This window comes from Nerophis ophidion, linkage group LG08 (genome assembly GCF_033978795.1).
Source record: "Nerophis ophidion isolate RoL-2023_Sa linkage group LG08, RoL_Noph_v1.0, whole genome shotgun sequence".
NCBI lineage: Eukaryota > Metazoa > Chordata > Actinopteri > Syngnathiformes > Syngnathidae > Nerophis > Nerophis ophidion.
Genome location: NC_084618.1, coordinates 78,121,284 through 78,138,271, shown reverse-complemented (window position 1 = coordinate 78,138,271; position 16,988 = coordinate 78,121,284). Strand labels below are relative to the sequence as shown.

The following is a 16,988-nucleotide window of genomic DNA, read 5'->3' as shown; positions in this document are numbered from 1 at the left end:
CCCAGTTAGCCTGCTCACCTGTGGGATGTTCCAAATAAGTGTTTGATGAGCATTCCTCAACTTTCTCAGTCTCTTTTGCCACTTGTGCCAACTTTTTTTTATAAACATGCTGCAGGCATCAAATTCCAAATGAGCTAATGTTTGCAAAAAATAGCATAAGTTTTCCAGTTCGAACGTTAAGTATCTCGTTTTTGCAGTGCATTCAATTGAATATAAGTTGAAAAGGATTTGCAAATCATTGTATTCTGTTTTTATTTACCATTTACACAACGTGCCGACTTCACTGGTTTTGGGTTTTGTAGACACACTCACAGCCATTTAGCCATCCATTTTCTATTGCTTGTCCCTCTTGGGCACACACATACAGTAAAATAAAATGATTGTATTATACTTAACCATAAACTTGCCTTATAACAAAGTTGTATACAACCATATAGTCCCCTCTCCCATTATAAGGGCACGTGTTTTTCAATATTTCTCCCTGTGCTCCGTCAGAGAGCTGCACCGGTCAGGACTTGGCCGACTTGGGCGACCGTCTTCGAGACTGGTTCCAGCTCCTGCATGGAAACGCCAAGCAGAACAACTCCGGCAAGCTCGGCGCTCGACCCGCCTCAGGTTGGTGTGCAAAACACTCGCGTCGAAAAGTCGGGGATAATAAGCAAATGCCTTTCGCAGCGTTGGATAAAAGCCTGTTAGCCAGCTGCAAGGACTCCATCGGCTGGATGTTCCTCAAGCTGGACGCCGACGCTGACCTCCACCTGGAGCACGGCGAACTGGCGGCCGTCAACCTGGACAAGTACGAGGTGTGCATACGGGCCTTCTTCAACTCCTGCGACACCTACAAGGACGGCAAGGTCTCCATGGCCGAGTGGTGCCTCTGCTTCTGGAGAGAAAGTGAGTCAAAGCCGTGAAAAGGGACTTGTCACGCTTTTGGAGTTTAATTTCTTCCTGAACAGGGTTCATGAATAGAAACATTTGTATAATGGAGCAAATTTCTCCATCAGAAACAATGTAAATATCAATAACGGGTTCCAGCCTCGACAAAAGTCCATATTTTCGTTGAAGTTTGTACACTTTGACCACGGTATAAAGTGCTATTGTCAGGTTCAAACACTGATGACATCTATTAAAGCAGGGGTGCCCAAACTTTTTCTGCAGGCGAGCTACTTTTCAATTGACCAACTCGAGGGGATCTACCTCATTTATATATATCATTTATATTGATTTATTTATGAAAGAGACATTTTTGTAAACAAGTTAAATGTGTTTAATGATAATACAAGCATGTGTAACACATATAGATGTCTTTCTTTCACGAAGACAAGAATATAAGTTGGTGTATTACCTGATTCTGATGACTTGCATTGATTGGAATCAGACAGTAATGATGATAACGCCCACATTTTCAAATGGAGGAGAAAAAAAGTTGTCCTTTCTGTACAATACCACATGAAAGTGGTTGGTTTTTGGCATCTAATTCATCCAGCTTCCATACACTTTACAAGAAAAACATTGGCGGCAAATTCCGTAGCTTGCTTGATTGACATTCACGGTACCGGAGGGTCTTGTGAGATGACGCTGGCTGCTGCCAGTTCATTATTATGAAAAAATGACAGAGAGGAAGGCGAGAAACACTTTTTATTTCAACAGACTTTCGCGCCGTCCCTTCCGTCAAAACTCTAAAGGCCGACTGCACATTTCCTATCTTCACAATAAAAGCCCTGCTTCATGCTGCCTGCGCTAACAAAATAAGAGTCTCGGAAAGCTGGCGTGCACAAGTGATGTGCACGCCAGCTTTCTGAGGGATCGCTTGTGCACGCCAGTTTTCCGAGACTCTGTATTTAGTTAGCGCAGGCAGCATGAAGCAGGGCTTTTATTGTGAAGATAGGAAATGTGCAGTCGGCCTTTAGAGTTTTGACGGAAGGTACGGCGCGAGAGTCTGTTGAAATAAAAAGTGTTTCTGGCCTTCCTCTCGGTCATATTTTCATAATAATGATCTTGCAGCAGCCAGCGTCATCTCACAAGACCCTCCGGTACCGTGAATGTCATTTAAGTGACGTCTTGGTGAAGATTGATGATCACTCATTTTTAGGTCTAGTTTTTTAAAAGCCTGAATGGAGATGGACTGACACACCCCCCGCGGTCGACTGGTAGCTCGCGATCGACGTAATGGGCACCCCTGTATTAAACAGACAAGAAGCAAGGAGCCAAGCAGAGACAGAGTTCAATTTAGCTCATGAGGAGAACGCACAGCGCTGAACACTTAGTCACAGTCTCGTCCTACGCTCTAAGGTTGAGCTCCCGCATCCCTTTTTTTATTCAGAGTCCCATAGTCAACATCACTGAGGCCGCCTCTAAAAGGAGTGGTCACATACAAACCCTGTTTCCATATGAGTTGGGAAATTGTGTTAGATGTAAATATAAATGGAATACAATGATTTGCAAATCATTTCCAACCCATATTCAGTTGAATATGCTACAAAGACAACATATTTGATGTTCAAACTGATAAACATTTTTGGGGGGGGAAATAATCATTAACTTTAGAATTTGATGCCAGCAACACGTGACAAAGAAGTTGGGAAAGGTGGCAATAAATACTGATAAAGTTGAGGAATGCTCATCAAACACTTATTTGGAACATCCCACAGGTGTGCAGGCTAATTGGGAACAGGTGGGTTCTGTCACGCCAAATTTCTTCCCCCGACAAAAACTTTCCCCCCGGAAGACATTTAGCGTTAATGCTTGAAGGACCCCAATGAGGGTGGAAGGACCTTAAACAGCCCACACAGCTGCCTGTTTTAAAAGCATTATAATTGGCTTGATTGTCATTGTTGAAAAATAACGGTGAGGAAAAAATATTAGCATTCCAGCCTGCTAACCTTTCAATCTATTTTTGCTTCGCTAATTTTGCAGCTGTAACCCTTAAGAGTCATATAACTTGGTATTGTTCCGCTCTCATTGGGGTCCTTCAGGCATTGGAAGGGCTTCTGAGGGGAAGGTTTTTGAAGCGGGGAAGAAATTTGGCGTGACAGTTCCATGATTGAGCATAAAAACAGCTTCCCAAAAAATGCTCAGTCTTTCACAAGAAAGGATGGGGCGAGGTACACCCCTTTGTCCACAACTGTGTGAGCAAATAGTCAAACAGTTTAAGAACAACATTTCTCAAAGTGAAATTGCAAGAAATTTAGGGATTTCAACATCTACGCTCCATAATATCATCAAGATGTTCAGAGAATCTGGAGAAATCACTCCAAGTAAGCGGCATGGCCGGAAACCAACATTGAATGACCGTGACCTTCGATCCCTCAGACGGCACCGTATCAAAAACCGACATCAATCTCTAAAGGATATCACCACATGGGCTCAGGAACACTTCAGAAAACCACTGTCACTAAATACAGTTTGTCGCTACATCTGTAAGTCCAAGTTAAAGCTCTACAATGCAAAGCGAAAGCCATTTATCAACAACATCCAGAAACGCCGCCAGCTTCTCTGGGCCTGAGCTCATCTAAAATGAACTGTTACAAAGTGGAAAAGTATTCCGTGGTCTGACGAGTCCACATTTCTATTTTTTGGGGAGAAACTGCGGACCAAAGAGGAAAAGAACCATCCGGATTGTTTTAGCCGCAAAGATGAAAAGCCAGCATCTGTGATGGTATGGGGGTATATTAGTGCCCAAGGCATGGGTAACTTACACATCTGTGAAGGCACCATTAATGCTGAAAGGTACATACAGGTTTTGGAGCAACATATGTTGCCGTCCAATCAACGTTATCATGGACGCCTCTGCTTATTTCAGCAAGAAAATGCCAAGCTACGTGTTAAACAGCGTGGCTTCGTAAAAAAAAGGGTGCTGGTACTTTCCTCTCACGTCTGCAGTCCAGACCTGTCTCCCACGGAAAATGTGTGGCGCATTATTAAGCGTAAAATACGACGGACTGTTGAACGACTGAAGCTCTACATAAAACAAGAATGGGAAAGAATTCCACTTTCAAAGCTTCAACAATTAGTTTCCTCAGTTCCCAAACGTTTATTGAGTGTTTAAAGAAAAGGTGATGTAACACAGTGGTGAACATGCCCTTTCCCAACTACTTTGGCACGCGTTGCAGCCATTAAATTGTAAGTTAATTATTATTTGGAAAAAAAAAAAAAGTTTATGAGTTTGAACATCAAATATGTTGTCTTTGTAGCATATTCAATTGAATATGGATTGAAAAGGATTTGCAAATCATTGTATTCTGTTTATATTTACATCTAACACAATTTCCCAACTCATATGGAAACGGGGTTTGTACGTGACGGAATGGGCTTTGTCCTCACTTCGTCTGCGTGTTGTCATCTTATCTTCGTTGAGGTCCTTGAAGTCCTTTTGCCATTAGAGGGCTAAAACAAAGATAACATCTGTGGCCGAGGCCACCCCTCAGACAAGAAGTTTTGTCCTTGCATAGATTAGAAAAAGTCTAACTTGAGCACAATAGCTAATACTAAAGCAACAGACTTAAAGCATACAAAAGTCAGTGTGATAATATTGACATAATTATTCTAACAGCTATATATCAAACACAAGTAGGTGACAAATCACCTTTTTATTTAATAACAAGCCGGAAAAACAGCAACGGCAAGCTAAACTGTCCTCTGTATGCACTGCAAAAAGTCAGTCTTCAAAAACAATAATTTTTTTTACAAAAATTAGGGGGTATTGTTTTTGAACTAAGCAAAATTATCTGCAAATAGAACAAAAAAAATGGTCTTATCAAGACTTTCCAAAACAAGTAAAATTAGCTAACTTCAATGAACCCCCAAAATACCTTAAAATAAGTACACTCTCAATAATAATGAGTGCACTTTTCTTGGTAGAAAAAAAAGAGACCTATTTGAGAAATATTCTTAAATTAAGTGCATTATATTTATATAGCGCTTTTCTCTAGTGACTCAAATAACTTTACACAATGAAACCCAATATCTAAGTTACATTTTTAAACCAGTGTGGGTGGCACTGGGAGCAGGTGGGTAAAGTGTCTTGCTCAAGGACACAACGGCAGTGACTTGGATGGCGGAAGCGGGAATCGAACCTGCAACCCTCAAGTTGCTGAGACGGACGCTCTACCAACCGAGCTATACCGCCCGGTTAAATGAAGTAAATGCTAGTGCAGACCTGGGCAATTATTTTGACTCGAGGGGCCAAATTTAGTTTTGGATGATACCACACATTTAGGTATCTGTCGAGTTTTGTTGTTGACGAACCCCAAGATGCAGAGAAGGAGGCTGGCATTGAATAGGAAAACATGATTCAACTAAAATACTAGAACAAAAACAAACAAAAGGGTACTAACAAAAGGCGCGCACAAGGCGGATAACAAACTTGGCTATGAACAAACAAACTGGAAGCAGGGAACAATAGACAGTAAACTAGAACCAGCTACTGAATATAGCTTACCGCTACGCTGCAATGACACGACCAGTAGGAACGACAAGTAGAAATGACAATGACACGACACGACGATAATCCAGCACTATAGAGGAGAAAACAGGTCCAAATAGTGGTTGGCTGATTGACACCAGGTATGGCCAGGTGCCAATCTGCCACAGCTGAGGGGACACAGCACTCAGGGAGACAAACAGGAAACAGAACCAAAATAAGAGTGCTGACAGGAAACAAAGACAAATGCAGAGGAAAAACCAAGACATTGACCAAACTGGGACAAGCCTGACAGGTATCGATCCGATACCACGTAGTTACAGGATCATACATCGGTCATATTCAAAGTCCTTATGGGTCCAGGGACGTACTTACTGAGTTTATCAACATAATATGAATTTTAAAAACAGGAAAAAAGATTTTGTGACGATTAAAAATAGTGGTATCGACGAGATACGCTCTTGTACTTGGTATCATTACAGTGGATGTTCAATGTAGATCCACCCATGGCATTTGTTTACATTGTGAGCTACGGTGTGTAGTGAAGCATGTTTAGCTATTCCTCGCAAGAAACTTACTTTACTTGACGCCATAGAGGCGGGGGTTGGTGATTTGGAAGTAGCTAAAAGACTGACGATTGCGGACGGATGTCCCTGCTAGCTAGCTAGCTAGCCGTGTTTTAAAGCACCTCTACCTGAGGGAGTTTCAGTGTTATAAGTTCACCTTTATCGTCAGTTTTTAAGCCAAAATGCGTCCGTTCTCCCTTTACTGTCTACCCACTGTGCCTGCTTGTAAGTACTCTGTAATTGTGCGCTGCCGAACATGCTCCTCTCCGAGTAAAACCAGCAATTTCACGACGTGAAGACGTGCCGTCATGCCCGGGAACCGGTACATTTCAATCAGGGTATAGCACCGTTTTTGATTCATTAGTACCACAATACCATACTAGTACGGGTATACCGTACTACCCTAGTACGAAGCTAGCTTCCTTAATCTCTTCAATACAAGCAAGCACAAAATGGCCAAAATGAATGAATAAAGCTTCCATACATGGCTTGATCTTACAATTCATAAACCAAAAAGTTTGCGAACAGACTGGTTTATAAATGGAGGTTCCACTTAATTGGCAATTGAAGGGTTTATTATAGATTGATTGATTGATTGATTGATTGATACTTGTATTAGTAGATTGCACAGTACAGTACATATTCCGTACAATTGACCACTAAATGGTAACACCCGATTAAGTTTTTCAACTTGTTTAAGTCGGGGTCCACGTTAATCAATTCATGGTACGGTATTAAATGTACTTCACATACTTCACCACTAGGTGGTGCATGATAAGAAGCATTCTTGGCTACACTGTGGTCATTTTTGGTCCCATTATTTCAAGTTGTAAGCAAACGGTTTTTGTCGCCATTAACCTACTCAGTGGCCCAGTGGTTAGAGCAGGGGTGTCCAAACTTTTTCCACTAAGGGCCGCACACTGAAATATCAAAGCAAGCGGGGGCCATTTATTTTAAAAACCAATACAATATATGAATAAAAAAACATACATTTAGGCCTCCACTCAGGCTTGATCCCAGGGACCCCAAAGGGTTTTGGTAAAAATACAATGTTAAAAATGTGTCATTGTTCAGTATTATTATTCAAGTTTTAAATCTCTAGATCAGGGGTAGGGAACCTATGGCTCGGGAGCCAGATGTGGCTCTTTTGATGACTGCATTTGGCTCTCGGATAAATCTGAGCTGACATTGCTTAACACGATAAGTAATGAATAATTCCACTTGTAATCACAGTGTTAAAAATAATGTTCAAAATATAAAACGTTTTCATGCATTTTTAAGTCATCCATCCGTTTCTACAGCACCTGTTCAAGAAGTTGCGTTAATGGTAAGAAGTTATTTATTTATTATTGGTTAGTGTGGGGCTTGGCCTCTTGGGGGTTCTTCAGACCACCAAGCACCGACACGAGAGCCTGTTTTAGGGTTACAATATTGTTTTATTTTTCAATAAGTCCCTCAGTTGCTTTCCAGCAATTGTATTTTTGTCTTTCGTTTTCGCTCGCGCTCTGGCTCCAGCTCCAACCCCGTCCCTCCTCCTGGCTGCTGTTTGTAACAGAGCGACAGGTGATTAGATAACAAGGCCCAGGTGGGCCGTCTACGCACCTGTCGCTGATTTAGAGGCCGGTCCATGCACACCCCAGTTCACTGAAGGCCCACAGGCCACGCCCCCTCCACAGTTAGCTTCGGAATAACAATGTTATTACAAATAATAAGAGGCTTATTATACTCTAGAAATGTTTGTGTTACTTAAAAATGCACGTGTTTAGTTGTGTTCAGTGTTAAAAAAAATATTATATGGCTCTTACGAAAATAAATTTTTAAATATTTGGCTTTTTGGCTCTCTCAGCCAAAAAGGTTCCCGACCCCTGCTCTATCTGTCAATATGACGTTTTTAAAGATTTAAGTTGTATGCTCTTTTTGTCAAAGAAAACCATGTTTTTATATGGAAAGAAAAAACTAAATATGCAATATTTTCACCCAATAAAATTTTCAAGTAGAATATTTGATATTATATAATAATTGGAGTCGTAAAAAGGTCAAAAACTCATAACACCATTGATTTTAATTCACTATTATTTTTCGTGCAATGACACTTAAAAACAAAACCCATCCGCTTATTCCCTTTTGGGGGTCGCGGGGGGGGCGCTGGCGCCTATCTCAGCTACAATCGGGCGGAAGGCGGGATACACCCTGGACAAGTCGCCACCTCATCACAGGGCCAACACAGATAGACAGACAACATTCACACTCACATTCACACACTAGGTTCAATTTAGTGTTGCCAATCAACCTATCCCCAGGTGCATGTCTTTGGAAGTGGGAGGGGCCTATCCCCAGGTGCATGTCTTTGGAGGTGGGAGGAAGCCGGAGTACCCGGAGGGAACCCACGCATTCACGGGGAGAACATGCAAACTCCACACAGAAAGATCCCGAGCCTGGATTTGAACCCAGGACTGCAGGACCTTCGTATTGTGAGGCAGACGCATTAACCCCTCTGCCACCGTGAAGCCACTGATCCAAAAGGGTCCTACTCATTAAAATGTTAAAAAATAAATCATATATTTTTTTTTTACTGTTTACTTTTAACACAATGGTCTCGAGATCAACTTCAGATCCATCCGTCAATTATAAGTTTTATTGTTGTTTATGTTTTTTGTTTGTTTGTTTTAGGCCGTTCTTTAAAAAAGAAAAACAGCTCCATTTTTTTTTAAATATGGCAAACACAAAATATGCAACATTTGCCCCCAAAAAATATCTCAAAGTGACGTAATTGGAGCCTTGAACAGGTCATAGAGATGCGCGGTTTGCGGTCTCATCCGCGGATTAACCGCGGGTCGGGCGGGTGACATGACGAAAAAATAGATTTTAATTAGATCCGGGCGGGTGGCGGTTGAACCATTCGGAAATATTTGATATGCATGGTTCTGGGATCGGTATCATTTGCCATTCAAAGAGCCATTTAAGACCCGTGTCGCAAAGCGAAGAAGACAAAAGGAGACGCAAACATTCTCTAAAATGACTGCCGGCGGACACCCATTTAGCAAGTATTAGGGCGTGTTATGAAGCCAATAGCTTTGATGCCTACTACAACATGTACGATCTACTTATCAGTCCAGTATCATGTTGTGTGTGGCTACCGCGGCAACACTCACACGACTGCAAGGCATACTGGGTGACACAGAGTACACTAATGGTTGTGATAGAAACAATTCTAACACTCTTAGTAATATGCACCACGCTGTGAAGCCACACCAAACAAGAACGACAAACACATTTCGGGAGAACCTCCTCACAGTAACACAACATAAACGCAACACAACAAATACCCAGAATCCTTTGCATCCATGAGACTCCCTGACTATTTTATATACCCCGCTAGAAGCAAACCCCGCAAGTCGGTAAGGTGGGCGGGGTCGGGGGCGCAGAGGTGTAAAATATCTTCAGGAAGTGTCACGGATGCAAATGATTCTGGGTATTTGTTGGGTTGCGTTTATGTTGTGTTACTGGGAGGATGTTCTCCCGAAATGTGTTTGTCATTCTTGTTGGGTGTGGCTTCACAGCGTGGCGCATATTAGTAAGAGTGTGAAAATTGTTTATATCACAACCATTAGTGTACTCTGTGTCACCCAGCATGCCTTTCAATCTTGTACGTGTGATTGCGGATGCTGCACACATGTTGCTGAACTAACCATAGGTTTGTACATGTTGTTGAAGGTGTCTAAAGCAATGGCTACACAGCACGCTCTTATTTTTGTCATCAGGGTGAACACAATTGGATAATAGCGAGTACGTTAGCGGCTCCCATTATCTTCTGTACTCTGTGAAACGGGTTTAAATTGCTCTGTGAGTGGCAAAGGTGGCTGACCTCTGATGTATTTCAGCGGGCGGGTGGCGGGCGGTCGCGGTTCTGATAAATTGTTAGTTCGGGTGGACGGCGGGTGGACGACGACTTTGGTGATGCGGTTGCGGATGACACAATTGCCTATCCGCGCATCTCTAATAGGTCGATAATTCATAATGACGTTGATTTTGATTCACTTATTTTTTTAAAGAAAGAAACAGCCTGCATGGCAGCTTTGTCTTATTAGAGTAAACATTGCAAAATGATCCTGTTACATTTTACATTTGCTCTTTTATACCACTTTTTATGTTTTAATTGTTTTCAATCGTTAAAACGTGCCGTGGGGCCGTTAAAAAAATGACCTGCGGACCCCTGGGTTAGAGTGTCCACCCTGAGGTCAATCAATCAATCAATCAATGTTTATTTATATAGCCCCAAATCACAAATGTCTCAAAGGACTGCACAAATCATTACGACTACAACATCCTCGGAAGAACCCACAAAAGGGCAAGGAAAACTCACACCCAGTGGGCAGGGAGAATTCACATCCAGTGGGACGCCAGTGACAATGCTGACTATGAGAAACCTTGGAGAGGACCTCAGATGTGGGCAACCCCCCCCCCCTAGGGGACCGAAAGCAATGGATGTCGAGCGGGTCTAACATGATACTGTGAAAGTTCAATCCATAGTGCAGCAGTGAGAGTCCCGTCCACAGGAAACCATCTCAAGCGGATCAGCAGCGTAGAGATGTCCCCAACCGATACAGGCGAGCGGTCCATCCTGGGTCCCGACGAGCGGTCCATCCTGGGTCTCGACTCTGGACAGTCAGTACTTCATCCATGGTCATCGGACCGGACCCCCTCCACAAGGGAGGGGGGGACATAGGAGAAAGAAAAGAAGCGGCAGATCAACTGGTCTAAAAAGGAGGTCTATTTAAAGGCTAGAGTATACAGATGAGTTTTAAGGTGAGACTTAAATGCTTCTACTGAGGTAGCATCTCGAACTGTTACCGGGAGGGCATTCCAGAGTACTGGAGCCCGAATGGAAAACGCTCTATAGCCCGCAGACTTTTTTTGAGCTCTAGGAATCACTATTAAGCCGGAGTCTTTTGAACGCAGATTTCAGGTCGTGAGTTCAAACACCGGCCGAGTCATACCAAAGACTATAAAAACGGGAGCCATGACCTCCCTGCTTGGCACTCAGCATCAAGGGTTGGAATTGGGGGTTGAATCACCAGAAATGATTACCGGGCGCGGCCAACGCTGCTGCTCACTGCTCCCCTCACCTCCCAAGGGGTGATCAAGGGCGATGGGTCAAATCCAGAGGACGAATTTGACCACACTTCGTCTGTGTGTGACTATTTTAACTTAACTTTAACTTAAATTTGGCATCATTTTTCAAAATGTTGCCTTTGCTGGTCACAGAGCCGCCTTGCCTCGCCGAGCTGGAGAGGATCCAGATGCAGGACGTGTCCAAAAGGAAGCATGGTAAAACATGTGTTTATCACTGATTATTATTATTATGACAGCCCCTGACCACTTGTGTGTGCGTGTGAAGGGATGTACGTTCCCAGCTGCGACGAGGACGGCTACTACAGGAAGCTGCAGTGCGACCAAAGTGTCGGAGAGTGCTGGTGCGTAGACCACCACGGCGGCGAGGTGACGGCCACCCGGATCCACGGCAAGCCGGACTGTGGTAAGTCCAACACAGACCGCTCAATTATACATTAAATGAATAAATACGTACAATATTCAATAAATTGGTTCCTTGAGGCAAGTCCGAGTCCATGGTTCTCGCCCGGAAAAGGGTGGAGTGCCATCTCCGGGTTGGGGAGGAGACCCTGCCCCAAGTGGAGGAGTTCAAGTACCTCGGAGTCTTGTTCACGAGTGGGGGAAGAGTGGATGGTGAGATCGACAGGCGGATCGGTGCGGCGTCTTCAGTAATGCGGACGCTGTATCGATCCGTTGTGGTGAAGAAGGAGCTGAGCCGGAAGGCAAAGCTCTCAATTTACCGGTCGATCTACGTTCCCATCCTCACCTATGGTCATGAGCTTTGGGTCATGACCGAAAGGATAAGATCACGGGTACAAGCGGCCCAAATGAGTTTGGGTCTCTCCCTTAGAGATAGGGTGAGAAGCTCTGCCATCCGGGAGGAACTCAAAGTAAAGCCGCTGCTCCTCCACATGGAGAGGAGCCAGATGAGGTGGTTCGGGCATCTGGTCAGGATGCCACCCGAACGCCTCCCTAGGGAGGTGTTTAGGGCACGTCCAACCAGTAGGAGGCCACGGGGAAGACCCAGGACACGTTGGGAAGACTATGTCTCCCGGCTGGCCTGGGAAGAGCTAGACGGAGTGGCTGGGGAGAGGGAAGTCTGGGCTTCCCTGCTTAGGCTGCTGCCCCCGCGACCCGACCTCGGATAAGCGGAAGATGATGGATGGATGGATGGTTCCTTGAGACAGAATACATTCAGAATCATCTCTAAAATAACGTGTAATATATGATTTATTTAGAAAATTGAATTGCCAACATGAGTAAAGAAAAGATAAAAGTGAATACCGTATTTTCCGGACCATAGGGGGCACCGCCGATGGTCTATTTTCAATCTTGTTATATATATATAAGGCGCTCTGGATTATAGGAGGCATTAAAGGAGTCATATTATTAGTGGTCTACATAACATGTAATGGTGGTTCTTTGGTCAAAATGTTGCATAGATGATGTTTTACAGATCATCTTCAAGCCGCTTTCTGACAGTCGCTTCCGGATTCGCCGTATCGCAGGCGGCCTTATTTACGTGGCTCACCTTCAGCAGCGTCTTCTCCCCGTCATCTTTGTTGTAGCGGTGTAGCGTGCAAGGACGGGGGTGGAAGAAGTGTCAAAAGATGGAGCTAACTGTTTTAATGACATTCAGACTTTATTTCAATCAATAACGGAGCAGTATTTCCTAAACCGTAAACAACGACACTCTCTAATGACTAAAGTTCCTCGGGTGAATAATGTAAACTCACTATACCGGTATGTTTTAGCGCTTTCAGGGCAAGTTTACTGACAGATAAAAGTCAGAACTTTACACTACTTTATATTATAAATGGCAATAGCGGAGGACGAATGTCCCATTACAAGAAGAGAAAAAAAAGAAGCTTATTGACTACGGCGATGACTACATGGACTACAAAGGCGGACATGCACAATTTTCCAGGATTTATGCAGACCCCAAATACAGATCAGCAGGTACTAGAAGGTAAGAAAAGTTGCTTTTGCATAATATTGCGAAACAAAACGCCAGATAATGTCTTACCTTATACATGCATCACAATAATACTTGTATGTTTAATTCGCCGACAAGTGATCAAGCGGTGCTGCTTCATAGCTTACCAACGTCTTACTAAAACATTTTGATAAATTTTTGAGCACCATGTGTAATGTTTGATATTTTCAATGGAACATATAAAATGTTGGTTTTCTTTACTTGAGTCATATTGCCATTATAGTGCAGACTTCCGTATCTCTTATGTTTGACTGCCATCTACTGGTCACACTTATTATTACATTATGTACCAAATAAAATTGCTCCGGGGTCGGTCAGCACAACCAGAATTATTCCGTACATCAGGATAAAAGGTGCACTGTCGAGTTTTGAGGGGAAAAAAATATTTTTTTAAGTGCGCCTTATAGTCCAGAAAATACGGTATTTTCATTTTTGGGGACTCCTCCATAGTAAACTAATAAATAGATATAAATCCAACAGACAGCTATAAATTAGTCATTTAAAGTTTCATAAAATTTAAAGAATAGAAAAAAAATGTTTTATAAAATGATTAAATAAATCTTAAATGTTAAGGTATAAAATGAATATTTAAAAACACACACATATACCTGAAAAATTAGTTTTAATTTGAATGAAATCAATTACATTTTTAATCAATTCAATTGGTCTTGAATGCTTTGGTAGAATCAAAAAATTTATTTTATGATATATATTTCATTTTTTTTTTAATTGAAAAATGTTGACTAATTAAATAAATGACTGCATTAATATTTCAATTAATGTGGATGTGCAAAAATATCATCAAGGAACTGCTCACCCCCAAATCCTCCACACGAGACCTCCGCTCCATCCAGGCTAACCTCCTCCAACCTCCACGGACAAAGCTTCGAACAATGCTCCCAGTCTGTGGAACGCTCTCCCTGACAACCTGAGGGCACCTCAGACTGTGGATGCTTTTAAAAAAGGCTTAAAAACCCATCTTTTTTTAAAAAGCCTCTCTATAGACATGCATGCTGGTTGTAGCCTTTGGGCTGTTTCTTGTTTTATATTTTATTTATTTTTTATTATTACTATTTTTTCACACTGTGGCATTTTGAGGTTGTTTGCTCGACGTAAAGTGCTTTTTACAAATAAAATCTACTATTATTATTATCATTACAAGCCTTCAAAAATACAATAAATTCATGAAGCCATATAGACAATATATGCATATAGACGACTCATGTTAATTTCCATACAAAACTGAAATAAAAAAAGGAAATGATTAAAAGTAACGAATACAACACATCTTGAAATTGAGAGAAAATTGTAAAAAAAAATTTAACACGTTCAAAAAGTTTAAAAAATATATTTATTCATCAATTTGGTCAAATTTTTCAAAATAAAGTGCATTTAGTAGCATCTTTAAAATGTTAAAAAGGTTACGTCATTGGTTGAAATACATTCTGAATACACAAACGAATAAGATTGTTCAAAGTTGAATCAAAAACATCCGATAATTGAATCCATCTTTTTTGTGTGAAGAATGAACAGAAACATGCTTGTGTCTCTTTCCTTCTCAGATGAAGTGTTGGGAAACTCCGGCGACTTCGGGAGCGGGGTGGGCTGGGAGGACGACGACGAGAAGGAGGCGGGGGACCACGGCGATGAGGCGGAAGAGGAGGAGGAAGGAGAGGAGGAGGAGGAGGCTGATGATGGAGGTTACATCTGGTAGAGCCGTGGGATCCTAGCCTGAGATCCCAGTCGCAGCCTCTGACCTCGTTCAGGGATTCAAAGATGGTGAAATCCAGCTCGTATGGCGGTGGTCCGACGACGAGGTGACAAGTAGTTTTTCTTCCTCTGCTTCATTCTTTTTCTTTTTCGTCACGCCATCCCTTTTTCGTACAAACGCCCGTGGCGACAATTTTAACATCCTTATTCAGCTTAAGGCAGTTGAAACGAAACCGGTCGCATCTTTTTCGACTTATCCTTATAATGTAGAAGTGGCTCGCCGCTGCCCTCTAGTGTGACGGGGGGGGAAAGGTGTCGTGTATTTGAGCAGCATTACTTGAAGTTGTGTGCGTCGTACTTGAAAAGTCAGCGTTTGTTGTTTTCCTTCTACGAGAACATGGCCGCCCATATCTCCATCTGTGCTACTTGTGATGTTGCATGTTCTAGTGAAGTTAAGAATGTACCTTCTCGGCTCAGCACTTTACTAATAAAAAAAAAAAAAAATCAAAAAGGCAGCAAAGCCTCTTGTTATCCCATTTGATTTTAAACACTCTCTGCGATGTAGAAACACACAAAAACGTTGAGATCAGGGGTGTTAAACTCGTTTTCATTGAGGGCCACATCACCATCAGCAATAAGTAATACAAGAATATAACATGTTGTGGAAGTCAGAGGTTTGGACTCGAGTCATGAATTTGATGACTTTAGACTCGACTTGACAAAATGTAAAAAGACTTGCAACTCGACTTCGACTTTAACATCAGTGACTTGACTTGGACTTGAGCCTTTTGACTTGACATGACTTGCTACTTTCCCAAAAACGTAACGATTAAAAAGTTATTCAGGAGCGCTCCGTATCTTCCATTGTGTTCGCGGGTCCGTCAACATGTGTGCGATGACAGCCTGTGCGCTACCTGTCAGTACAACAGACAATCAATCAATCAATGTTTACTTATATAGCCCTAAATCACTAGTGTCTCAAAGGGCTGCACAAACCACTACGACATCCTCGGTAGGCCCACATAAGGGCAAGGAAAACTCACACCCAGTGGGACGTCGGTGACAATGATGACTATGAGAACATGATACTGTGATACTGATGTCTATGAGAACATATGAGAACATGATACTGCGAAAGATCAATCCATAATGGATCCAACACAGTCGCGAGAGTCCAGTCCAAAGCGGATCCAACACAGCAGCGAGAGTCCCGTTCACAGCGGAGCCAGCAGGAAACCATCCCAAGCGGAGGCGGATCAGCAGCGCAGAGATGTCCCCAGCCGATACACAGGCGAGCAGTACATGGCCACCGGATCGGACCGGACCCCCTCCACAAAGGAGAGTGGGACATAGAAGAAAAAGAAAAGAAACGGCAGATCAACTGGTCTAAAAAGGGAGTCTATTTAAAGGCTAGAGTATACAGATGAGTTTTAAGGTGAGACTTAAATGCTTCTACTGAGGTGGCATCTCGAACTGTTACCGGGAGGGCATTCCAGAGTACTGGAGCCCGAAATGAAAACGCTCTATAGCCCGCAGACTTTTTTTGGGCTTTGGGGATCACTAATAAGCCGGAGCCCTTTGAACGCAGATTTCTTGCCGGGACATATGGTACAATACAATCGGCAAGATAGGATGGAGCTAGACCGTGTAGTATTTTATACGTAAGTAGTAAAACCTTAAAGTCACATCTTAAGTGCACAGGAAGCCAGTGCAGGTGAGCCAGTATAGGTATATATGTATGTATATATGTATATAAAGGTATATACAGTACAGGTATATATGTATGTATATATGTATATAAAGGTATATACAGTACAGGTATATATGTATGTATATATGTATATAAAGGTATATACAGTACAGGTATATATGTATGTATATATGTATATAAAGGTATATACAGTACAGGTATATATGTATGTATATATGTATATAAAGGTATATACAGTATAGGTATATATGTATGTATATATGTATATAAAGGTATATACAGTACAGGTATATATGTATGTATATATGTATATAAAGGTATATACAGTATAGGTATATATGTATGTATATATGTATATAAAGGTATATACAGTACAGGTATATATGTATGTATATATGTATATAAAGGTATATACAGTACAGGTATATATGTATGTATATATGTATAAAAAGGTATATACAGTACAGGTAT

At 42.1% G+C, this 16,988-nt stretch overlaps 1 protein-coding gene across 1 annotated transcript in view; it reads left to right on the top strand.

Annotated features, from left to right (window-relative positions):
- Positions 1-15,317, top strand: part of LOC133558416 (testican-2-like) — an 85,051-nt gene extending 69,734 nt beyond the window's left edge. Inside the window, exons 6-10 of the mRNA XM_061909793.1 lie at positions 496-615; positions 676-894; positions 11,254-11,316; positions 11,387-11,524; positions 14,659-15,317. Coding sequence (XP_061765777.1) covers positions 496-615; positions 676-894; positions 11,254-11,316; positions 11,387-11,524; positions 14,659-14,810 — 692 coding nt within the window. The 3' untranslated portion in view covers positions 14,811-15,317. The remainder of the gene's footprint in view (positions 1-495; positions 616-675; positions 895-11,253; positions 11,317-11,386; positions 11,525-14,658) is intronic.
- Positions 15,318-16,988: the final 1,671 nt, after the last annotated feature.